At 43.8% G+C, this 25012-nt stretch overlaps 2 protein-coding genes across 4 annotated transcripts in view; one reads left to right on the top strand and one right to left on the bottom strand.

The window, feature by feature from the left end:
* Positions 1–22656, top strand: part of dtn (transmembrane protein 132C dtn) — an 80743-nt gene extending 58087 nt beyond the window's left edge. For 2 of the 3 annotated variants that reach the window (XM_076622829.1, XM_033330046.2), the window contains 8 exons: positions 2255–2398; positions 8320–8575; positions 12836–12979; positions 13051–13884; positions 14187–14625; positions 15329–15774; positions 16498–16778; positions 16877–22656. In XM_076622829.1, coding sequence (XP_076478944.1) covers positions 2255–2398; positions 8320–8575; positions 12836–12979; positions 13051–13884; positions 14187–14625; positions 15329–15774; positions 16498–16778; positions 16877–17549 — 3217 coding nt within the window. In that variant the 3' untranslated portion in view covers positions 17550–22656. The remainder of the gene's footprint in view (positions 1–2254; positions 2399–8319; positions 8576–12835; positions 12980–13050; positions 13885–14186; positions 14626–15328; positions 15775–16497; positions 16779–16876) is intronic. The other variant, XM_076622830.1, reaches the window with a different exon arrangement.
* Positions 22657–22965: 309 nt separating this feature from the next.
* On the bottom strand, positions 22966–24401 carry LOC117154782 (mitochondrial ribosomal protein L16). The gene is made up of 6 exons (XM_033330051.2): positions 24063–24401; positions 23927–23995; positions 23687–23844; positions 23481–23612; positions 23314–23424; positions 22966–23222 (listed from the first exon to the last, which is right to left on the bottom strand). The coding sequence occupies exons 1-6, from the start codon at positions 24100–24102 to the stop codon at positions 23007–23009; spliced, it is 726 nt and encodes a 241-aa protein (XP_033185942.1). The 5' UTR covers positions 24103–24401; the 3' UTR covers positions 22966–23006.
* Positions 24402–25012: the final 611 nt, after the last annotated feature.

The raw sequence follows: 25012 nt of genomic DNA, 5'->3' as shown, positions 1-25012 counted from the left end.
AATGTGGCACCGCTCTCTTTCGCAACGCGAATTCCTTTGATTAATTTTTATCGAATCCTCTCATCCATCCGGATACCTCTGTATTATTGATATTCGCCATCGTCACGTTCCATATATCTTTGTTATCGCGTTGTGCCTCGCGCTTTCGCATAGGATGACCCTCGACCCGTAATCGAATCGGACAGAGCGAAAAATATTTTTCAAATATACAAACAGCAACAGCCGGTCGGAGGTTTTTGCAGCGGAGGTGTTACCGTGAACCACTCGCGTTCGAGAGGCACGTCGAGTGGATGATCGACGTCGCGCGCGATCGCTCCCGGGGAGTAAAACGCGATATATATAATAGGTCGCCGTTCCGAGGCAAACGATTTGTCTAAACGGAACCCGCACCCGTGAATAGCCACCTTGGCCGACCATATTTCATCGTGCCCGAGAAAATTCAATTTCCAATCTGGTACTTTGTAATCGCTTGGGATAAGCGACGCCGCGGAAACGAACGACGAGGATTCCGCCCGTCTTTCCATTTACGTGCCGTACTAGATAAATTTTTTTTGTCGCGAAATATCACTATGGGAATACCGGCCGACACGAGACAGAGACACGAAACCTTGCACGAAATTGATTCGTACGAGAAACTCTGGTCGATAAACGATGTATGCGAGACGGTGGATAATTTATGGAACAGAGAGATTCGATGACTGTATGACGGAACAAGGTTGAAAGTTTGTTAAGTATAAGCGAATTTACCTATTAATTTTCCATTAGACAGGCGTATCGCGGCGAAATTTCGCTATTCTTTTCCTTTTATTTTCAGACATAGAATCTTTGTGTTGGCATCCGGTTGAAGGTACAGACATCGATTATGTATTTTTAGACTATGATATATTACGTCGATGCGACGCGCATTCACAGAGAGTTTCGCGGTTCATTGAACGCTGCACCGAGTTCAATTCAGATTTGACCCTAAGGATTCTAGTAATGACATGTATATGAGGTCGTATAACAAGTATTAGGTTGTCCCAGAAGTTTCCTTCGTTTTATAAAGAAACGATGGATTGCTTGATATTATTCTATTGAATTATGTTTGATCCATTTTGTATTCCAATAGAACAAATTATATTGTTTCCTCGTAAAACGAAAGAAACTTTTGGGACAACCCGATATACATCGTTGACTGAATATTCCGTATACCAGATAGTAACGATCTTGAACGTTTCTTCGAACAAGTACAAAACAAATTTATTACGTAAGCTGATATATAAATGAAGCTTTCTAGGAAGAAAGTGATCTTGATATCTAGTGATTAATTGTTCGGAGATATGAATTCGTAAAGATCAGTAAAGCGCTGACTAAGATGTTTTAAATTGTGCAAACGAACCAGGATCGTCGTTAAATTAGCTTGTAACAGTGATCAGTTATCTAGCATCTTGCTTGTAGAGATTATGCTCGTATAATTTACCGGAAGAGTAGAAATCACTTTATACGGACGAAAACTTGGATCGTTTGGCAAACATAGAGAGTCGAAGCTGCGACAGGTTTTGCGTTATGCCATGGCAAACGAGGACGTTGTTGAAACGACGGCCAAACTCAGGGTTGAAAGTGTGCCGTGTGTTCAGGCCAGCAGTTAGACGCGATCGAACGGAAATCCGATACGTACGCACCAAGGAGGTGACGCTTCGTTTGCAGTCACCTAGGATAATTGAAAGGACCGAAGGGCTGGAAAAGTTGACGATGTGTGCCCGGTCGGTCGCATTATTCCAAGGAGTTGAGCCGATAATTGCCGGGCTGTGCATCGATCGCGAGCACAACGTGCCTATGGTTATTGGAAAAAGTAGCTCCACGAGAATTATTTCACCCTTGAACTCGTCCGAAGTACCGTATTTTCCGCGTTCCGACGTTTCCTTTTTCCTTCGCCTTCCGTCGTCTATTTTTCCTTCTCTCCCGCCTCCCTACAGCCTCGATGCTGATTTTTTAATTGCCTCTTCTCTCCTTTTTCCTCGCGGTTTCGATAGAACGACCGGAAAACGCTCTCGTTTACTCTGTCGTTTTTCCGTTTACATGGCATTTTCAAGCGACTGTTTGGCCACGTCGCGAATTTCGGTGGAATTTCGCTCCGACCAATCGGATTTCTTCCTGCTTTCTGAATAACGTATTCTCTTTGATTCTCGAACAGACGGCGCAAAATAAACGAAATTATTCGGCGTTTAATATCGTTTAATATCGCCGTTGATAGAGATTTCGATGAATGTTACAGGGCCAGGGTGAAATCTGGCGTGAAAATCTTGGACGCCTCGTCCAGTAATCCCGACTGGATCGTCGACAGCAAGATCAACGCGAAGAACACGATCGCTACGTTCACTGCCAGGCGAAAGGAGAATGCTTCGCGATTACCAAGCGCGTAAGTACGTCGCTATTTTTGCTTTTCGTCATCTTCATTCGCGCTGTATTCTATCACGAAGATGGGACGAGCGATCTACGATGACTGGGCAAAGTATATCCGAACGTAAAAGTTTTCTACAGGAAGCGATCGAATACCTTCGTAAACCGCTGTAAGGACTAGGTGAGAAATGAAAATTAATCGAGAGACACGTGTACTTTCGTTTTATTGCGGGAATATTCCAAGAAGAGAAATACCGTAGAAATGTACAAGCGCGTATCGATGTGCGAATCAAAATGACGCCCACATTAATAAAACATTTACGAACGATATTAAGAACGATAATACGACGAACTTTATCTACATATGCCTATCTAAACAATTGTTACGTCGTAAAATCTGCTGAACAATATGCAATAAACGGAATATCGCGATCTACGACGTTCCTTTTCCTCGTAAACGTAATGACATTCGCTGTCTACGTGTCTCTTCTCCGATTCTTCCTCCTTTTCTCCGTGTCTCCAAGGATGTGCGAAAATCGGCTTCTACGTTGAAGGAACCTCTACATGGATTCTTAGAGAGGTTCAGCAAGCTGTAAAGACTACGGTTTGTTCTTCTCCTCGGAAGAGGATTTGCTCACCGTATCATTGTCCTGTCCATCAACTTCCCTCTTGTATTTCCTCCTGGTGCACCCGCTATCGTCACCGTCGTTGTCGCCGTTATCGTCGCTGTCGTCGTCCTTCTTCTTCGATTTCTTGTTCCTCTTGCAATCATCGTCGTCACTATCGTCGCTGTCGTCGCTGTCGTCACTGTCGTCGTCCTTCTTCTTCGATTTCTTGTTCCTCTTGCAATCATCGTCGTCACTATCGTCGCTGTCGTCACCGTTGTCGCAGTTCTTCCTCCTCAATTTTTTCTTCTTCTTGCAATCATCGTCGTCACTATCGTCGCTATCGTCACTGTCGTCGCAGTTCTTCCTCCTCGACTTTTTCTTCTTCTTGCAATCATCGTCGTCGCTATCGTCGCTGTCGTCGCAGCCGTATTTCTTTTTCGACTTCTTCTTATCGTCTTCGCTGTCGCTGGAAGAGCTGCTGCTGCTGCTACTGCTGCTGCTACTGCTGCTGCTACTATCGTCGTCGTCGTCGTTTTTCTTCTTGGTCGATCGTTCCAGCCTTACAGAAACTTCTTTTTCTCCCTCGATCAACATCTCAGCTACGTCGATCGCTTCTCTCTTGGCCTTTCCGTTCACGTTCCTGGTTTTCTCCTCGTCGCTGCTGCTGCTGCTACTGCTGCTGCTACTATCGTCGACGTTTTTCTTCTTGGTCGATCGTTCCAGCCTTACAGAAACTTCTTTTTCTCCCTCGATCAACATCTCAGCTACGTCGATCGCTTCTCTCTTGGCCTTTCCGTTCACGTTCCTGGTTTTCTCTTCGTCGCTGCTGCTGCTGGATTCTTGGCTGGACGAGTCCGTAGATGGCTTCACGGTGGCTGTATTTCCCTCTGGCCCAAGCGGGCTCTGTTCGGCCAGTGGATACGCTTCGATGTAGATCATCGAGGCCACCACAGCGGACAGAGCGACGATTATTAATGCACTGGAACGCATGTCGTACTCGCGAAGATAATTCACCGGCTGAATCCGCGATATCGAACTTGGCGGCTCGTCTGCTCGCGGTCTTATATAGCGGCACTAACGGACGCCTGATAAGCTCGAGATAGAAAGAAGAAGCGACGTATCGGAAGAGCAGTGGTACTCATGGGAAGCTGATAGATCACTGGACCAGCCGAGATTAATCCGTTATTGGATTATTTCAGTATCGCGATACAGCTGCGACCCAATATTTCTCGCAAACGTAATTCCAAGTCGTAGTAAATTTGATCGCTTCTCCAGACAGTCGTTCGCCTTTGTTTTTCTCATTTCTGCACGTACACACGTTCGCGTTATTTCGAGTAACAAGCTTCTTGTAAACTTACGTAACGTATCTTTTTATACGCTTCGATATTTTTATACGTGTTGCGTTAACCTCTTGTACATGGAACCTTATTCCGTGTATGAATTAAACAAATATGAACTATAAAAAAAAACTCACGTATCGACATCGTGCGGAAGCTATCTTTGCTCGTCGAACAAACGTCCAACATCTTCGCATTCCGCACGAAAAATTGTTCGCACGCGCGAGACTAAAAATATAGCAGCCGTTCTAGGAGATAATTTTCTCTACAAAATATGTAAAATCAAATGTATGGATGTGGCAGCGTAGACGCGTTTGCTTTCGTATCCGAACACTTTCTCCAGTGCACGAAATTATAGAGATACCTGTTAGAAGCTGTTGAAAAAGCTAACGCATCGATACGTATCGATGGAAGAATCATCTTTGCTCCTCGCGTTTCAAACTATTTCTCCGTAGCGCGAAACGAACCTACCAGCATCTGTTCGAGCAGGTTAATCTCGAAAGGTAATAGGGTTTGGAAATATGCAAATGACACCATAAAGGAACGGTGAAAAGGCAAGAGAACGAGGTGAGACCGTGTTTGGCGAGAGTCGGAGAAAGATTTTATCGCGGTCGAGAATAGAGGCGCGAAGCGTTCGTTTCGGCGTAGTTTGGGCAAAAAGTAAAAGTAGTGAGTATCACTGTATATTAGATGATGTTATCGCATCTAACCCTGCGATGCTCCGATTTAATTTCCTCCCCTTTGCCCCTGTACTGCTTCTACGTATTCGCGGCTTCATTGGAATCAACAGTTTAGTACTATGATATTGGATCATCGGTCGTGAAAACGCTAAACACGCAACATCGAGACCTATGCTCTCGATAAAACGTATATAGAAACCTTGCTATCGTTACCAGGAATCAAACTCCATCTCCACTCTTCTTTCGTGCATCAGCTTTTCTGCTAATTTTCTTACATTGCGTTTCATTTTCAAATCCAATCGTGTTCGCGTTGTTTTCGCCTTCCACCGTTCTAAATCCCATTCTTTCTTCTACGAGACACCGATAAATCTCCTAATCTTTCGCTCCGTTTGTTTTTGCTTGTCTCTATCGCGCCATGCCATCCGGAATTGCTCTCGAATCGAAACAAAACGACGGAGTAGAAGACGCCAAGATTTTTCTCATAAACGAGGAAAGTGAATGAAAAGGATCAGAAACTATACTATTCCTTAGGACGATAATTGAAATAGATAGGCGAATAATGTACAAAAGATGGAACGATATAGTGGAATCTAAAATTTATCATTAGCCAACACCCACGTGGGTAAAGTTTGAAGATATTTACATTTAGCGCGAATATACAGGGTGGTTGGTAACTGGTGGTACAAGCGGAAAGGGGGTGATTCTGCGCGAAAAAAGAAGTCGAAAATATAGAATAAAAATTTTTCGTTCGAGGCTTTGTTTTCGAGGAAATCGACTTTGAATTTTCGCTCGGTACGCGTGCACTTTATCACGTCTCGTTATAGTGGATCTCACTGTAGATCGTTGTGTCGATGGAAAAATTAAAAAAAAAATTGTTATTCTATATTTTCGACTTATTTTTTCGCATAGAATCACCCCTTTCCGCTTGTACCACCAATTACCAACCACCCTGTATATTTCACAGAGATTACGAAAACATTCAAACATTAAATTATCCACTATATTAATAAACCATGATATTCAGTGGCACTATATTTAACATTTGTTATACGTTTAAATGCACAGTATACTAATTTCTCGCCAAACATATGTTTATAATAAATATCTGGCAATTTCCATATACATTTTCAGATTCGTTCCATATTTTACCAACATAATCGTGACGGTCGTGTCTCGTTGCACACGCTAATGAAATTTCAAAATGTTTCACATAACGCGTACAATATGGGCATAAACGTTCTCTATGGTTTTTCAAATATGTTCGTGAACCAGTGTAGCTTGCATCGAGCGTAGAATATTATTTTGCGCTCTCGAGTATTGGAATTCTCATCAAGACAAATCTCTTTGTGATTTCGTAGCCCGTAAACTTCGAGGCATCTCAAGATAGACCGTTCTTCTCTTCAATTTGTGAAAACTGATGGGAAGCACGCTTGTTCCGAGTCGTAAATCCTTCGGTAATAACCGTCTGTTCCATGGTGATCCTTGTTCACGGTCAAACGCAGACGGATGGGTCGTTAACGCGTGTTCGACGGAATCGTGAAACGCCGCCGACTTTGTAACACAACCGTGTTGCGCCTCGCGTTACGTAACACCAACGACTTGTAACTAGAAATACCCTCGACGCGAGTTACTCGTCTCGCTGATTGTTCGGCGAAATCCTCGTTAGTTCCACGGAGCTTGAGAAATACCGGCTACGAGGACGCTTTAACGTAACAACTTACCCACGTCCGCTTCTCTAGTCAGGACTGTTTCACTGTGGATGAACTTCCACGTTTTACGCTTGGTTCTTCTTCTGTCTAGTTTTGGCAAGTCTTATTCGTTAGTTACCTCACGGGTGTTTGAGTTTGCCGCTACGTTGAGTCTATCGCACACCCCGCCGGCCATAAGTATCAGGACAACTAACTGGAAAATTTATCTATCGAGAATTCTAACAAATTTTACTTGGTCGTTGCGATTCCAACAAATTTTAGTCTATTTAGTTTTTACTTGTCTTTTATATTTATTATTACAAATTAAATTATTATCGTATCATACGTTTTGTGTGTGATACGGCGAGGCAGGCGCGATGAAAAAAATGACAGATTTATATTGAAGTATCTAGAAGATGGATAACAGCAGTGGAAAATATCAATTTATATAAAATATCATCGTGTTTGATGGTTCCCTAAACCTTTGCGCTGCAATATGCCTCGCGAGGGGACATCGTAAATCTGGCAAACAACTCGGATTTCTCCTCTGAGGGAACACGACGAGATTACTGACGATTATGTAGCAGGAAATTACACGAGCCAAACATTTTTATGAAATATACCTTCCCTCCAAAGTTTCGTTTCACGTTGCACGAAAAAAACAAATATAGAAATGAAATGTATACTCAGGTATACGTAAGAGTATGTTAGCTGGTAGTACGAAAGTCTTCGCAGTGATGTCGGTGCTGTGACACGGCGACGATATAGAGCGTTTCTCTTCCCAGAAATTGTTTCTGTTTCGTGATGTAACGTAATTTCTATGATGTAACGATACTTCGCTATCGCGGAAACATACACGAGCTGATTATTGTAGCATTCTAAGAAGAATACTTGCGAAGCTGAGACCGTATTCGACAATCGAACCACACGTATCGGATGCAATTTTCCTCTCTCGTTTATTCAGTTTGTAAAACAGTGGAAAAATGAAAACAAGCGAGAGTTGCGATATAAGCGGCGGTGAGTTAGATTTAAACGTTTATGCGGATATTGCAAAAACTATGTTACGAGAAAGCAAGTAATCGATGCGGAGAGAAACAGTACAGTAGCGATAATGATGATGTCGCATTCGGAAGTAAGCGAGTGAATATAATTTTGGTTTTCGTTATTTTGTAAGAAACGTGTGTAGACGATCAGCCGGAAGTTTCCGAATGCAAAGGGGTAGATTAGTGAGCAACGTTCAAAAAAAAACACCATCGTGTAATATCCCAGATGCGATAGACGAGTCTAAAAATAAAATTCTAGAATATCAAGGGAATCGCCAAGGTGACTAAACAAAATCATTGACCGACAGACGAACTTCAAAGGGAAGTAGATCGGTATCCCGGCTCGCGGCACTTTCATGAAAAACTCTATCTGCCATGGCTGCGTCAAAGAAATCGGTTCTGTAAATAGTTCAGCCCTTCTCCAAATACGCTCGACACTCCGTGGACGTTGGCGTTACGCGAGGAATTGGGGCGTTTCGGATATAAACGGCTGGCGATGAATCTGACTGGCATCGGGCGGCTAGAATTACTGTCGGGAAACAATCGGGATCCTGTCACTGGGAACGCATCTTTGTCATTTGCAGATCGGCAGAGGAGATCCTGACGATGCTTCTGGAGGCGAGCGAGGAGGGGGTGGAAGGGAATTGGGACGGTGGTCGAATCGTGTGGAGCGTACGCTACGCTTTCGACAACGGCTCTCAGCTAAATGGGATGGATCAACAACGACTACAGCAGAGACAAATGCAACACCATCATCATCATCACGCGGAGAGGCGAAAGCTACAGGTTCGCCTCGAAATACAGAAAGACGACATTCAGGCCGTGCTGCCTATATCCAAGGTGAGCTCTCTCACGTGCGCAAAGTTTGCCTTTCTAGCGTTTTCTTTACGATAACGTCGAGATAATGAAGATTACTCGACTTTGACCGAGATACGTTTCTACGTATTCTCTGTTCTATGCTAGGTAGGAACGATACAACGTCGTTCTAAATTAAAGATCTAAGAAGACATTTCCATCAACGTACTCGTACTTGCAATCGTAAGTTTCTCTACGAACATGCAATAGCTACAGAATGTATGCACGCGTACCTTTATTTTTCAATCAGGTGCCTTTTCGCCAAGCTCTACGTTTCATTTTCTTTTCTAATTACACGAATACGAATTTTAATACGCTTGGACCTAGTTAATCGGCGAATCGTTATCGCGTCAGATCACCTAAATTCGAATTCAAGGAATAAAATTCATCGAAATTTCAAGATGTTTCTACAGATTTTTACGCTTGTGTTTCTCAGGCCACTGTATTCTTTTGGAAAGTAGTACAAGGACAGTTTCAACTTGGCACAACAGTCTCGAATGGTACTCAGTCACTATGGCTGTCCGATAATCTCTCAAATAACACGTTTCGCCACTCGGAAGTATAAATTTTAATTTTCCCCTGATTTTACGGCCACTCTATATCGTTTCCATCCACGGTAACCTTATATTAGCTGCTTAAGCTCGTCGAGATAAAAACCTTGTCTTCCTCGAGGGGGATGAGACTGTAAGCCGGGGAATCCTGAATCACCGCAATGGTGCGTGCATATCCCTGAAGCCTGGTTAGCTACGCCACGAAGATTATTCAGCGTCGCGTGTATTCTCTAACAAAATCTCGACGACGAACCTCGTTGCCGCTTTGTTGTTCGTAAAATTCGATTGGTCACAAGAACGTTGGGTGTTTGTGTTTGCGATCCGATACGCGCGGTCAGAGGTTGGAGAAACGGTGGCGATAAAGAGAGCTTCCTGGTGCAATTCCTGTCGGGGGACACCATCGAATACGTGCCCGACGATTTTCATTCCCGCCAACTGTGCCTGGAACGTGCACCCGGAATTCCACAGCGGAAACTACGATGGAATTCCACGAATTCGCACCGGTTAAGAAATAAAAGAATCAACCAGATGGAGAGAGAGAAAAAAGAGGGAGGAGAATGGGGCGAGTACTAGTCTCCTACGCGAACCAATATCGGTACTCGTCGAACCGGCACGATTTTTAGACCAGCCAACCCTCGTTTTCTGTCCTTCGACGTATCCGCCGCCATTCTCGAGATCTCTTGAAAAAGAATCCGCTAAGTTGGCCGATAACCGCCGGCAAAAGTGCCGATCGATACGGACCTGTACGTGGCATATGTCCTCCTGATCCGTTCTTTTTCTTTTTTTTTTTTTTTTGTAAAAACGGAAGGCGTTAGAGGGTGGAAAATACGACTTCGGTTACAGAACTTTGCAAGAAATAATAATGTACTTTACTTATGTAGCGTAATCTTCTAGTAATTATAGTAGAATGGAGAAGAGAGCGATCTGTCGTGAAAAAGTAAATCAGAAATCTGGAATAAGATAATTTGCGAGAAAATGGAATTTGATAATTTATCGAGCAATGTTAACCGAACGTGTTGAAACTCTGTTCCGTAGAAAATGAAAAACGTTATTCTATATTTTTACCTTTTTTTCCCCATGTACCTATTCGTCATTTTTTTTATTCGTTTCGGCACAGAATTTTGGAGCACAACGATGTTTAACACGTGGTTGTTCCATTTTCTCTACCTAATGCACGCGTTTACACAAATCATCGTAAAAGCATACGTGCTGTAGCTACGGAATTGTAGCTGATATAAAAGCAACGGTATAAATGTGCGACTCCGGCGGCGAAGTAAGGTTTCGATGCCGTTGCGAACAATAAGTCGCAAGAAATGACATCAGTCTCGTTACTTTTCTAACACAGCACGTATTTCGCCGGGTGACAAAGAGAACGAAACGACAGTCGCGAAATTTAGTTTCTTGCGCCGAGAGAACGTCTCGAAGTTAGTATCTGGGTATTGTCGTGATATAGTCTGAGACTATGTCGTTGATAAACTAATAATGGCACGCGGGTAGATTTCCTCTTGGCAAAAAGACACCGCCATTAACTCGCAGCTCTCCGGCCAAAAGGTTTAGCGATGTAGTTTTTCCTCGAGATAAAACAGGGCACGTCCGTGTCCCCGACTGGTTTTTATCATCGGCCTCCTGGTGATACGTCATTCGGAGAAATTTATTCGATTTATTCTCGGTTCTTCGACCGAGATTTTGGAAGCTTGGCGTACCGAGGTTAATTGATTTCGGTGTTAGTTGCTTTAACTTCGCCGCGTTTCGGCATCGATCCGCAACTCGCGAATTAAACGACGTGAAATCGGTCAGTTTCTAAAAGGGGGTTAGAAGGCGGGGGATGGATGTGCGCTGTGTACACGACAATCAGCAGGAGATTCGTGCACGAGCTGCCTAATTGATTAATTAGTTCGTTAATTCGCTTACATATTCCTTTGAAAGGCTGGCAGAAGGGGCAAGTTGTCGGAAGCTTCTTGATTATCCGTACTCTAATTGCTCGTTGCCTCCGCCAGGCGGAAGGAGGGGAAGTTTTTAATTAAAAGAGACACCCTCGTCGTCTGTTCGCACTCGGCAAAGCTCTGCCGGTCCGGCTTAACTCTATGCAGCATCTATGCCGCGGCTGCTTTTCGCGTAGCTGGCCAAACGCGAATCTCCACGCTCGTTTAATCAACGAAAAGAAAATATTTTGGCGGAAGGCCGACGACGGTACGGCAGCCGGGCCGGGCGTATAAATATTTAGGCCACGAGGATAAGAAATGCAGCCTGGTTATCCAGGAATAGTAGCTCGCTTCGGACGACTCGTGCCCTTTGACGCGGTGCAGTACCTTGATAATGCATAACTAAATCTTGTACACGGCCGAACAGCAGAACGAAGCTAAGTAGATCAGAGATTCCTGATAAAGTTCGGTAGTTCGAAGCCGACTAACTACTCGACTTGGTAGAGAAGAGGTTACGCAGAGTTGGCGGAGTTCCTTGGAACTTTGGCTCTCCGTGACCGGATAGCTGCGTTGCGCTCGATGTTTGTTTTAAACGCAGTTCCTGCTTCCACGTGCGGTCACGGATTTCTAAAAGCAGCTTCCCTGACGACGGTTCAATGAGATTTTGGCTGGAACAAAAGGGGCGGCTCTGCTGGAATTCGATCGCCCAAATGCTTTTGTTATCGAGACGATCGCTAAAATACCGTAACTGGCACTCTCACCCTATCTCGAACGACCGTAGCAAACTCGCCGATGCGAAGGACGAAAATAAATCCCGTGGGTGTTATCCGGACGAATTTTCCAGCGAGAAAATTCTCCTACGTTAAATGGAGGATTCGTGCAAGCAGGAAAAGCGCCCATACGCTTCCAAGTCTCGATTCGAAGTCGCGTGAATCGAAAGAATATCGATGACCGGAGGGAACACTTTAGAAGAGAAAGTCCGATGAGCCTGTGCTATTCGGAATGCACTCAATGGCAGGTTTTTTGCGCTCGCCTAAGATCGAGCTTATCGATGCCAACCAGGGGCGCGGGTTCAAAGATATATATACATATATATATATATATATATATATATATACACATATATATATGTATGTAGGTGGCATGAACGCACACGTAGAACCGAAGACAAGCGGGTGTAGGTGGACGGATAGAGAGCCGCTCGGGGTCAGAGATTTAAATTCCCTCGCTGCAATATCCGAGTCGTTTGATGTTCCTTCCAAAGGGCAGACTGTACGGAAGCCAACTTGGAAATGGCTTCTCGTGCACCAGGCTGCTCTCGTCTCTCGTCCTGCCGTCCCCTTTCCCACTGAATGGCCGTTCTAAAGTACACACACCGCCAAGGAATATGATGTACAGCCAACACGTAGAATAACTTCCATAACGATACGACTACACCTCTGTGTACGTGTGCGTGCGCGTGTGCGTGTATACCTGTGATACAGGCGCGTGTATACATATGAAATGGTGGAGCAACGCTGACGGACTCGTCTAGGCCATCGAGGAGACCCTTTAAAAGCTTTTCCCTCGACTGCAGACCGCGACCATCCGCGAAACTTTTCTGACAGCCCCGCTCGGGAGCAAACAAAAGCTTCCAACGAACAAGGGACGATCGCCGTTCGCTAATACGACCGAGCGACTTTCCTAAATGCAGTTGGAGAACGCTTTAACAAGATCCCCGAGGAGTCATAGAGGCAAAGGCGACGCTTTAATCGAGTTCATTTTCGTCGTAGAACTGGGAGGTGATGAACACCGCGGTGTTGACGGGTCGCCAAGTGTCCCAGGGGATGAAGGTCTTCATCGTAAGCCAGGCCGGAACCGTCGCCGACGTTACGCTGCAATCCTCCTGTCACTCGGAGGACGAGAGTGTGCTTAAGGTACGCGACTTTCCGTTTCCAGCTTTACGAGAAGAATCGTTTCTGACAAGGTGTTACGTGTTGTGTTACAGGTATCATCTTCTTGTAGCAGCGTGTACGTGGACGGCACGGAGATACGTGGCTCCAGCAACGCGTCAGTTCTCGTTAAGTACGGTACTTACACAGGGCTGGCTAAATTCACAGTTTGGATGCCGGAATTCCCTTTGGAGATGACCGTGGCGGACACCAGATTAAGTCAGATTAAAGGCTGGAAAGTTCCCGAAGAACACGCTGTAGGGGCGAAAAGCAAGCGTAGTCTGAACTCCACCAATTCACGTTCCAACGAATCCAGCACGAAAACCAAAAAGAGGAGCGCCGCGGAGTTGGAGGACACTTCGATGGACATCGAAGACGCGGATGTGATTTTGGAAGAAGACGAGCAGGAGGAAAGATTTCGAGGAACCGATAACGGATGGGATACGATCAATTCTATAGATAGGGGATCTTCTACCAATTGCAGACTACGATTCCAGCAGAGTCCTATCGAAGTACACGCGAGATTCCTGGCCACCGACCACGATTCAGGAAGAGTCTCTTACTTCGTGAATCGTCGTACCTGGCTACGAGTGACAGATCTGGTGAACGGAATGCTTCGAGTTTCTGATCCCAGGATCGCTGACCTGTTACAAGGGAGAATCGTTCAAGGTCGTGGAGTGGGTAGAACGGAGGTGCAGGTTCTTTCGCCGATTACGAGCAAAGTAATCGGCGCGAAGGAAGTGCGAGTGGTTAACGACCGTGTGGCGGTCACCAGGTTGTCAGTCAGAGTGGTGTCTGGATTACAACTCACTATTAGTCCGGACACTGCTATAGAAAATGGATATGTCGCGGAGACGTCGGTGACGAGGAAGCTGACTGCTCAGTATCAGGTGAGGTACATGTTTCTCTTGTTAGCGTAAAATATCTATCGAGTAAGAGATCTAGCTGCGAGGAAGAAACGATCGAATTTCAATAAGGAAATTCGTTATTTTCCTCGTTAGGGATTTCTATGCAGATACATCTTTTCGTTGATACGATTAACGAAACCGCAGATCTATTTCGTTCGCTAAATATTAGAAGTAACATTTATGATTTGAATATTTTCTTGCATTTATTTGAAAACAAAGCTTGCTTCGGATATTTTTACGCGGCAATCGGATTATAATCTTTCGCATTTCTGCATCGAACATAGGAGGGACTGCTGGATATAGACGTGGAATTTTCTGACGGTACGAGAACACCGTTGAGAGAAATCGCTGTGAACGACTACCACTTGTTAGTGGAGAGTCTAGACCCGGAAGTGGTGGCATTCGCTCCGATGGTCGCTTCTCATCATCCTCGAGTGATTGCGGTCGGCGAAGGGAGAGGCGATTTGTTACGAGTCAGTCTTCAATTGGCCGACGCCTGTCGTCTAACCGGCAGGAGGTCTGGAAAAGGATCTCAAAGAGCGACCGCGGCAGCCCTTGCCAGCGCTTCCGCCAACGTTGAGGTGGACTTTGCCTCGAGCGATCTTCCCAATCGACCCGAGTTCGTACAGAATGACGGAGGTGGAACGGTTGGCTCTCATCATCACAGAGAAAGGAAGACCAGCAGGGGAGAGATGGCACCTGATTTGCACGACATTCTCATCGGTAAATAGATCCAGTTCTCCTTCGTCGCACGCTCTCGCACTTCTTTTCTTTTCGATGAATGCCACTGTATATTTTGGTAGCGCTTCACGTCCTCTAACTTCCATCCATTTCTATCTCCGCCAATCTCGAAACTTAGCGTAAATCGTGTCGTTTGTCCAATAAGTCCGTGTCGCGTGATTAAAACAACCGAAACGACGAGTCTTATGAAATTTAGATCAGAGCTAGTACCTGAGAGGAGAAGATCAGCGAATAATAAGTATTTTGATTTCTAGATAAATGATCAGGGATAACTATTGTAACGACCAAATAGCCAAAAAGAATAAACTGCTCGGACTTATCGGACGAACAACGTAACAGCTTCTTTCGCTTTCCATCACCTTCCGTTTCTTCGTTTGAATCTCCGTTGCTCGTCACTTCGCCATCGCTTCGAATCTTCTCCATCGCTCGATCCTGTATCGCTTAGCGAACTGACGGGTCCAGTGAGCGTGCGTACGAGTAATATGCGAGAATTCTTCGACCTGTCAGCTTCGACACGCTCTCTCTTTGTCCGTGCATGACGCAAAGCATCGATGTCGCTTTTCTGCAGGCAGCTGGTCGCGCGGGAGGATACGCAGCTAGCCGGGAGCTGCCTCGTTCTCTACTTCCAGTACTCGTTTCTCACTCTTCTCCTCTCTCTTCCTGTCTCTTTGTTTTTTGTGCAAAGGGCTACCGCTGAAAGACGAGAACGGGCACGAGCACGAGCACAAGCACGAGCACGAACCTTTGGTGCAGGCACGGCAGCACCGCACGGCTATAGCTAATGGCATGTCTTCAGGAGGAATGGGCGGTGTTGGGATACGGCATCACGGAGTAAACCGTGTGAGCCCACTCGAGATCGGAATGTACGTCCTTCTGGCAGCCTTCTGTTTCGCCATCGTCGTCTTCCTCATCTCCTGCGTGGTCTACGCGAACAAGTTCAAACTGCAGCCACCGGATTCTCCGCTACCCGGGTCAGCGCTTCCGGTACTGTCAGGAGCAGCCAGGGCCAGAGCAGCCGCCAACCAGCTGGCATCGGGAAGAAGACCTCCCAGAGAGTCTACCACGAACGCGCACGATTGGGTCTGGCTGGGCAGAGCCACTCTCGAGAGAGCCGCTTGCGGACCGCAACAGGTATCAATGCTATACATTTTGACGAGTCTGAAGGTCGTCGTCCACTGTGCGATATCATAACGCGTGAACGACGTCGAATCAACTTGCACGTATTCGCAACTATCGCTTATTCGATAGCATAGCATCGATGCGACAACGATCTTAAATTATTTACACGCCGATACTATTTGCCAGCTAAAGCTGTCGAGTTTGAGGGCTGAATTTCATACGTTACACAGGCATTTAATTAAAGGGGATATTTTGATTAAACAAACAAATATTTAATTCCAATTTTTTCAGTAGATTTAATTGATATCTACGTGAAATGAAAAATGCTGTTATACATGGAAAGTCGAAGCTCGCAACGTTTTTCCAATAATTGGACGAGTTTAATGATTATAAGTAAGACAGTCAATGAAAGTAACAAGAGTTTACAGACAGTCGATGAAAATAATATCGTAATATGGCAGGCACAATAAATAAGAGCGGATATTTTTGATGATTCACAAGAAGAACCAAACTTCCTGGAAAGGATCCTTCTTATTACCTGTAGGGTCGGGAATAAAGAGACAGAATAGAACGCCTACTCGTGAACTATTTATAACACACTCGCTGCCAGTAACAGCAAGATAACGATGTTATATCGTTCGTGCGCTGTGCTGTTATTCGGGCCACGATCTTCAAGCCCCTAATAATTTTCAGCTTCACAAGCGAATCGAACTAAATCGACAATTTGTGTTTCAGGTAAGAGTGACTAGTAACCCACTAGCTGGCGAAAACGAGGGAGAAGCGAGTGAATTGGCAACTTGTTTCGACAATCCAAACCACATCGAGCTACCTTCGGCGGGACAGCGTAGCAATGGATCAGGGCCGATAGATACCACGACTTATTGCAAGAGGGACAAACTGCCACGAAACAGTTTCGCGACGAAGTCCGTAACGAAACCATCTACGGTGGTATCAGGAACTACAATCGCTACTTCGACATCTATGGCTACGTCCACCGTGGCATCCGCACGAAACGAGTAATTGTTTTATTTTATTTTATAGGAGAGCAGAAGGATTAGAATCTAAATGCTTTCTGTCGCTCGAAATATAAAGTAACTGGTTTATCTTAACGTAGCAACGATGACGTCCCACCACCCTTACCACCGCACGGAATCCCCGTAACCTCGGCGATGGCTTCGACGACTGCAGCTGTTCCCGTCGGCGCAACGACCAACAACAACGGCAACGAGGACTACAAACCTCCCGTACCACCACACAGAAACACAGGGGTGATCGTACGACTACCGGAAACACCTAGGAAACATCGTCACAGAGCTTCGAGTAGCAGCGCGGGCGCTCATCATGGGAACAATCAGCGGCACAGCAAGCAGATTCACCATATCAAGCCACACGGTAAAGCTAGAGTAGGTAGTCCGAAAGAGAACGACGCGGAGGAAGAGGAGTTTGTGGAGCTAGTGACTCACGATGACAACAGGCATTCGAAGGACGCGAGAGCCAGAGAAGTGAAGAGGGCGACGATCGTCGGTAATCCAATGTTCTCGTCGTTCTCGACGAACGCGATCGCCTCGTCCATGAACATGTCCAGCCCGACCGTGGCCTCATCGTCCTCGTCACCGCCTAACTCGTCGCCGTCCTCTACCGCTTCCTCTTCCTCGTCCTCTTCTTCGTCGTCCGCGTCTTCGTCCCACGAGCAAGAGGAATCGGTGGCGTTGGACGATCTGAACCTGGGCATGGACTACAACCAGATCATGCAGTACTTCGACAACTTGAAAGAGTCGAACGCCTAGGTGATGGCGTTCGGCCTTGAAGAAGGCCGAGTAGTCAAGGTCGATACGAAACCCCGGAACCCTCGTTGAGACTAAACGGCATAGCCGGATAACGAGCTCGGCCGCGTTCTCCGCTTCCTCTTTCGCCGCGTAGCACGTTCGCAATGGAGAACCAAAAGGGTCGAGCTCGCGCCGTTCGAACGACGCTCCGGACGTTTCGTATTCTAGGCTATAATCTAGTCAGCTTCCTAGCAGCACATCAAGAGTATCGCGCAAACGCATGGACACGAGACACGTTATACAGACATACATACACAGATACATATGGGCAAAGAGAGAAAAAGATAGACGCGAGAGAAGCAGGTGCAAGCTGTAAGAGGCGCGCGTATTTCCAACGCGAATTATCGCGAATCGTACAATACGCGCGACTTCTGCTTGTAATACAGTGTACGCAAGGAATGATACACGCGCGAGAGCACACGAACATTCGTATATGTATACACACACACACACACATATACACACACGCAGAGGCTTTAAAGATGCGATCGCCGGTGGCCGGGGTGGTGTAGGTAGATCGCGCGCTCGATTCGACCAGCTTTTCCTTTTCTCTCCTCGACGATCAATCGACCGCCGATCCTCTCTTCCGCCTCCGTGCACTATCGATCTCTCGCTCAAGCCCTTCCCTCACGCCAATCGAACAAACCTCTTTCCCTCGTTCCTGCCACGCGACAGGGCATTCACCAAAAAGTGGCCGGACAAAAACCGACTCTTTTGTCTCGAAATCGATCCTCGGCTTCGATAGCGACGTTCAAACCGCACGAATGCCTCGTCTTTTTTAGTCGTCTTTCCATACCTTTTGTGTTCATCCGTGCTCTATCTATCGTCGGTTCCTAACGATAAAGATAAAGCTTCTCCTGATGTTTTTCCCTCAAGGTTTTTCTGCTATTTTACCCGTTTTATTTCCAAGTATTCGCTGGCGCTCGAGTCTTCCCGACCGTAAATTCCAGTCGTGGGCCGAGATCGATATCGGAATGAACGATCGTCGGGCACAGGGCCATTTACTCTTTTTCCAATCTACATCGGGGGAAACGTAATATTTATTCGATCGTCCGTACGTCATAATGTTTGTAAATTTTGCTTTGTAAGACTGTGTACATATATATATTATATATATATATATATATATCGCGACCTAGCGCATGTTAATTATGAACTGTAACAGATTACGAAGTTACATTTGTATGGCAAAAACTCCATAGAGCAAACTAACTCGCATATCTAATCGCTCGACGGAGCCGAGCGAAAACGCGAGCACGGGCCGCGTGCACCTTTCTACCTATCGGCGTTTCCCGTCTATTCTAATCCTCCTCGTTTTGTACGGACCTTACCGAATCGCTCTCTTCACGCGAATCACCTATTTGCCATGCGTACTTTAACCTGTAATTTTCCACACATACACACACGCGCACACGTACACATACACATACGCGCACGCATATATAGACTTATCTAAAAACCATGGAAAAATCAGAGTTTCGTCCAACGATGAAACAACGTATTCTGAAACCTCCTTAACTTGTTAACCGGAGAGTTCGAGCAGACTCAATTTTCTGGAACGTAACGATCTTTCGATTTATAAATATTCTGCCTTTTAATGCGTCGTATCGTTTCTGCTAAAAATAAGTTACGTCACATTTATATTCGAAGATTACATGGGGAAAAACACGATGAGTCCATTCTTGCTGATAAGTTCCATTTTTTTTCGATTGCTAAACAGAAATACTTTAATTAACGCGATACAATCGGAAAGGGGAGCCGCGTTGCAAAACCAACGGCGCAATTAATTAATTACGACCGTCAATGGCTGTCAGTGTTTCGCTTGTTTCACTCGTTGAAACTTTTCTGAAAATATTGCGAATCTTTCCGCGTTGTTGAAGCGAGAACGAGATCGCTATATATAAATGCAAACACGCGTAACACGGTTAAACAGAATTAATTGCCAAGAAATGACCTGCTTAACGAGTTAAGGAAAGCCGAGCCGTGTAGATTATTAGAAGATTTGCGAGCTGCGAAATGGGAAACGCTAATCTCCTAGACGAGCTCGCACCGGCCCGAGACGCTGCTCCGGTATCGCTTTTAATTACCATTCAACCCATCGATTGGATTCCGCAATTGTCCTCGTACGTGCCACCGATCGCGAGTGCTCGTTTTAAACGCGTCGCGAGTCAAGGCACGTGCTTCCCCGCGTGAATGCGAGCGTAATCGCATCTGTGCCATCGTTAGTTACATCGTAGAGACGCGTCCCTCGTCCATGTTCGTCTATACATATACAAATACACGTTTACACCCAGAGAGAAAGAGAGACTGGAATGGAATGAATCTGTATGAGAGAATATGAATGAATGGATTAGAGAGATATGCAAATGCAAAGTACACGCACACCTTATAGCCTTCGTTCTTCCGCACTGATTTGATTTCCACTTGCGAATCCAATCGCACGCCTCATTCTTCCCTGCGATCGTCAAAGATCATCCAACAGGCAAACCCATGTCCGAGACTAATCATTTTTTACTCTTATCAAGGTCGATAGGAATGGATACTTAAGAAAGGAAGAATTTTCGTGAAATGATTTTCCTTTAAAAATACGATGGAATTCGTCAGCTATTCGTTGGTACGTAAAAGAAATAAATGAACTTAGTTAATATCTGACTAAGCTAACCCCTGTTATACGAATGTATATTCTTATAACGAACGTGCAATTATTCGTTTGTATCGCGAATAAATTCTATATGAAGACTACCGAGTCTTTTATAGGAGAACACTGTCAAAGTTCGATAGCTTGACAACAACGTAGGAAACAATTTTCCTTAACGTGGGTAGCCTGTATGTAAAGGATCATCGAGTTAAACGAAACGATTAAATCTTAAGGCGAACAGCCAAGGCGCGCAGGAATCGCAGCAATCCGATCTATAAACCAACGGATCCCTGAAGGGTCGCTCTATCTTATATAGGCATTTAAGGACTACGTGTCTAAGTATGTATGTATCTGTAAGTTGTGTGTTAGCATGTCAAGCGTGGGATATAGTGATGTAATGCCGATGAACACAATGAAAAAAAGAGAAAAGACGTTCGAGTCGGCGTTGAAAAGCGTGGAGGCGCGTCGACGTGGGCCACGCACGTTAACCCTTTGCGATCTTACGTCGACTAAATAAGAGAATTATTTTATTAATCGTATTCTCGTTAAGGCCTCTACATTTCCTAATCGATCGTCAATAACGTTTATTTAATTAACTTTCGATTTCTACTAACATTCCTTCGTCTTTCTTTTTTTTTTTTTTTTAATTCGTACATCGTGTCGCGAACGAATGTCCTTACCTTTAAAGATAACTGCAAAGGGTTAAAAGGTGCTGCAGACAACGTAAGATACCCCGCCGAGAATCTAGTCTTATAGCGTAACTAATGCATTAATTAATAAATACTAATAAACGCGAAGCGCGATCTACGTTGCCTTTCGCCTGACTTAAACGTATCCTCGAATCGTCTGGCGGGTTGAAGTGGCGTCGTTATCGCAGCTCTGCCCGCGGCCATCCTTTCCTTTTCCTTCGAGGAGCATCGAGAGACGACTCTTCGTTCCCGAGATAGCGAGTCGTTAAAACGAATCAATCATATCGAGTACCGTGAGTGAGAGACGCGCTAATTACACTTACTTAAACGTATGCCAGGGAATCTCGTCCTTCGGACGAGACGAGAAAGGAAAAATGGACGAAAACATCCCCGTAGGACGAGGAATCCCCCCGCGCAGAGCCGGAAAAAAATAGTATTTACGATAGAAAATAGTGGAGAGCTTGCGAAGCTGTTTCACGCGAAACGAACGCTGTTGAATGTTTCGCTTGCCGCGATGTTACAGAGAAAAAAGAAAAAAGAAAAAGAAAAAAAGGAAGAAGCGAAACCGCCCCCCGATTCGCCGTTAAACACTATCAACGTACAAACGATCTTACAGTTACTATTTTTTACTTAGAATACTATTTCCTCCAGCTCTGGCCACGGCCAAAACATTGTATATATATATACACGCATTTCCTTGTTTTCTCGTTCAAAAGTCAGAAAAATGTAAACTCGCGTAAGAGAAACTGTGTGACGTTCCTCGGCTCGCTTTTGGTAACTTTATCCGTTCGTTCGATCATTTTCGAACGCCTTTCGTGATCGTTTTGCGATTACAGAATGGTGAAAGTGAAGCTTAAAGCACGATGCAACTCATAACGCCGAATTTTATAATATACGATACTATCTCCAGGAGCTTTGTTTGGCGCAAACGAAATCCGCACGTCCTAGAGGCGGAAGCATTCTCACACAGGGGGCACCCTGTTTAAGTCGAAACTGCCGGTCTCTCTTTTCTCCTTTTTTTTATTTTTGATAAGTTCCCACCGATCAGGGAGGATTATATTATAAATATATAAATATATATATATACATATATTGTAATAGAATATCGTCGCAATGCTGACTCTGCATTCACACACATTCCTCAGACACGATGTCGCTGTATCTACGTTAAGTGTGATAAATGCGGATAAAATAGATAAACGATTGACGAGGCGTCGACGGCAATGACGGCGACGGCGACGGCGACAAAACACGACGAGGACGGCGATGACGACCGCGTCCACGACGACGATGGCAATAATCGACGATGCTCTCGCGAATCACTATCCTCTCGCTATACACATATCTATTTATCGTTCTTCTAGCTGGCACGGATTTATCGTAAAATCCGTTACCAAGATCATTCACTTTGTACTTATCGATTAGTATGTATATTTATTGTATTATGAAAATGATTATCTTTAATCTATCACGATCATAATCATCGTTGCTGTTATTGTTATTGTTATTGAGATTGTTGTTGTTGCTGCTGCTATTGTTATCGCTGTTTTCGCCGCGTTTCGCCCTGTCGTTTGGGGTTGCCGTCGTGGTGGACGTCGCCATCGCCATCGGCATCGGCGTAACCGATACGCTAATTAAACAATAAGATACGACTATCGCCTACTCAATGTACAATATGTAGTATTTACCTGTTGTTACCACCAAACCGTCATCAAAGATATATAAAATATTGTAATTGTAACACACCGGTATTGCTCGAATTCTACTTCAATCCTATCCATCGTTAACGAATACACGTACTAATTCTAGTTACACAAGGTAAGTAATGGCGCGTTACACGTCGAAAATGGATTCTTAGAATTAGACGAAAAAGAATGAAACGAAAACGATAATTCGTATACTACGATTTTTATTTGTTCCTCATTTATAGATATATACTTGATTGATATATAATTCGTACTATTCTCTAATAAAGATTGGGTATAATATAATGATTAAAAAAAAAGATAAACAAACACGAGAAGATACAAAAATTAAAAAGACATTTGAGTGTTTTAAGCAGTGTATATTTACAGCTATATAGATCTTAAATTAAACATACTCGTTGAACCATCGCTTGTCATATTTTGAGATCCATTTATGACAACCAAGCATATTATTCTGAATGATATATTTCCAAGTCCATGGGTTTAGATTTTCTTTTTTCATTTTTTCCTTGTTCTCTGCCATTTTGTCCATAATTTCTTGATTAACTGCCATAGCAGTACATGGCAATCTTTTCGCAATATTTTTTAAAACGCGTTTAACCTAAAAAGGTCATTTGTAATATCGCGTGCTATGTCAAAATATTAACAGGTCGATAACAGGTCGAAAGGTTACAATAAAATTTTGTCAATACCTCAAAATATTCAACCTCTCCTCCAACTTCTATAATAACTTGTCCTGCTTTTACTGGAGTAGCATAATGATCTATACTTCCTTTACCAGCACCCATCCGTAATCCATGGCCCTATATTATGTATAAGTTAAAATTAGCATCTTCGAATGTTATTTCATATCCATTACCTTCTTAGTAATAGGTTGCCAAGGAGCAGGTACTCTCCAAATTGCAAATACTTTACTGTAATCTACATTTCTCAAAATTGTCATACGGATCATTTCAAAATTGTTATATTTCAGTCTGCCACCACCTGTTGCCTGAAAAAAATTCACATCTTTATGTTTAATCAAACACATATATAGTCTTTCAATTTTACTGTTTATTCGTTTACTATTATGCCATATTGTCTGTGTAAAAGGGTATTATGATATTCTTCTGGACCTCGCATTAGCCTCAATCTTTTTTGTGTTTTATAAGGGCGTATTTGAGGTGGATACTGAGGTACTTTTGGCATAACTTTGAGCTTCATACGACTAGGAAATTCAACATCTATGAAGGATAATTATTTATTAATAATATGTATACACATATTTTTTGTTCTATTTTATAACAAATTAATCATTTCAAATACCACTAAAGTCAGTTGGTAATGCACAAGATTTTACTCCGGCTGCTGGTACCGACTTAAACACACAATGTGCTATAAAATAATGCAAATTAGTAAAAACGAAATATTTTAGGAAGGAAATAATTGTAGTAAAACTTACGTGACAACAATAATGTTGAGATTCTCCTACACACTTGCATCTTCACAACGGTTATACAGGCCCTACTCCGTTAAAAAATATTTGATCGTATTTGCTTTAAAAAATGTTATGTTCTAAATTTTTTAACCTCAAACTTCTTTCTGATTGTGAATATTGCCTCGGTATTTAAAAAATAGCACCTCCGTTCAAAATTCTAATATATTTGGTATTGTAATATCTCCAGTTTGTTTAACACGTTTCTTTTACATTGTATTTTTCATTCATAATATTGTTAAATGTAAATACATAACCACAACACAGCATGATAGTTAACTAAAAAAGATCACCAACCTATGCACCACAAATAACACTAGACTCACTTTGGAACCACAAAGAAATCAAACATGATTTAAAAGTAATCGTAGAAATATAAAGATCATAGACAAAGATAGAGTACACAAGTCATATGTTATTGTGTAAGTGGATACGAACGGCGATGGAAAGAGAAAACGATAATGTTTGAGTATGGTGGATGCTGCAAGGATTTTCAACAATTAAACGCTTTGTTCATTTGCAAAATAAGATTGATTTATTGACTGCAATTTGCAAATTTACGATAATCGTACAATTTTACAATGAGTTCATGATTCTCTGTATAGTAATTTACGTAATTGCGTAATTTTATCAGAATTTGATTCCGTTGCTTGATGGAGCTAAACAACTCTGCTTTTGTAAAACTGGCGATCAAAATGTTATTCGTTTTCAAATCGTCATTAAGCGTCTACTTTCCGTAGACCCAGTACGCACATCTATTTCCACCCTTCTTCGTGTATTCGCATGTTACTTCCACTAAAATCATCGGAGAAAAAATGTGTGTATAGTTTGATCGAAAACCATCGTTTAACCCAAGAGACGGTAATACGTGGAGAGTACTTTTAGTTGAATTTCTCTCATGCCATTAGCAACCTCCT

This window comes from Bombus vancouverensis, chromosome 11 (genome assembly GCF_051014615.1).
Source record: "Bombus vancouverensis nearcticus chromosome 11, iyBomVanc1_principal, whole genome shotgun sequence".
Classification (NCBI taxonomy): Eukaryota; Metazoa; Arthropoda; class Insecta; order Hymenoptera; family Apidae; genus Bombus; species Bombus vancouverensis.
The sequence above is the reverse complement of the archived record's forward strand: the minus strand, read 5'-3'. Positions and strand labels throughout refer to the sequence as shown.

Bases quoted from the DNA above. Each gene is read 5' to 3' on its own strand.
- LOC117154782 (XM_033330051.2), bottom strand. From the start codon at position 24,102: ATGCAAGTGTGTAGGAGAATCTCAACATTATTGTTGTCAC. The intron at 23,613-23,686 runs GTAAACGAATAA...AATTTTTTTCAG, and splicing joins ACAGACAATATGGCATAATA to GCAACAGGTGGTGGCAGACT. The intron at 23,223-23,313 runs GTATTGACAAAA...TGACCTTTTTAG, and splicing joins GAGAGGTTGAATATTTTGAG to GTTAAACGCGTTTTAAAAAA.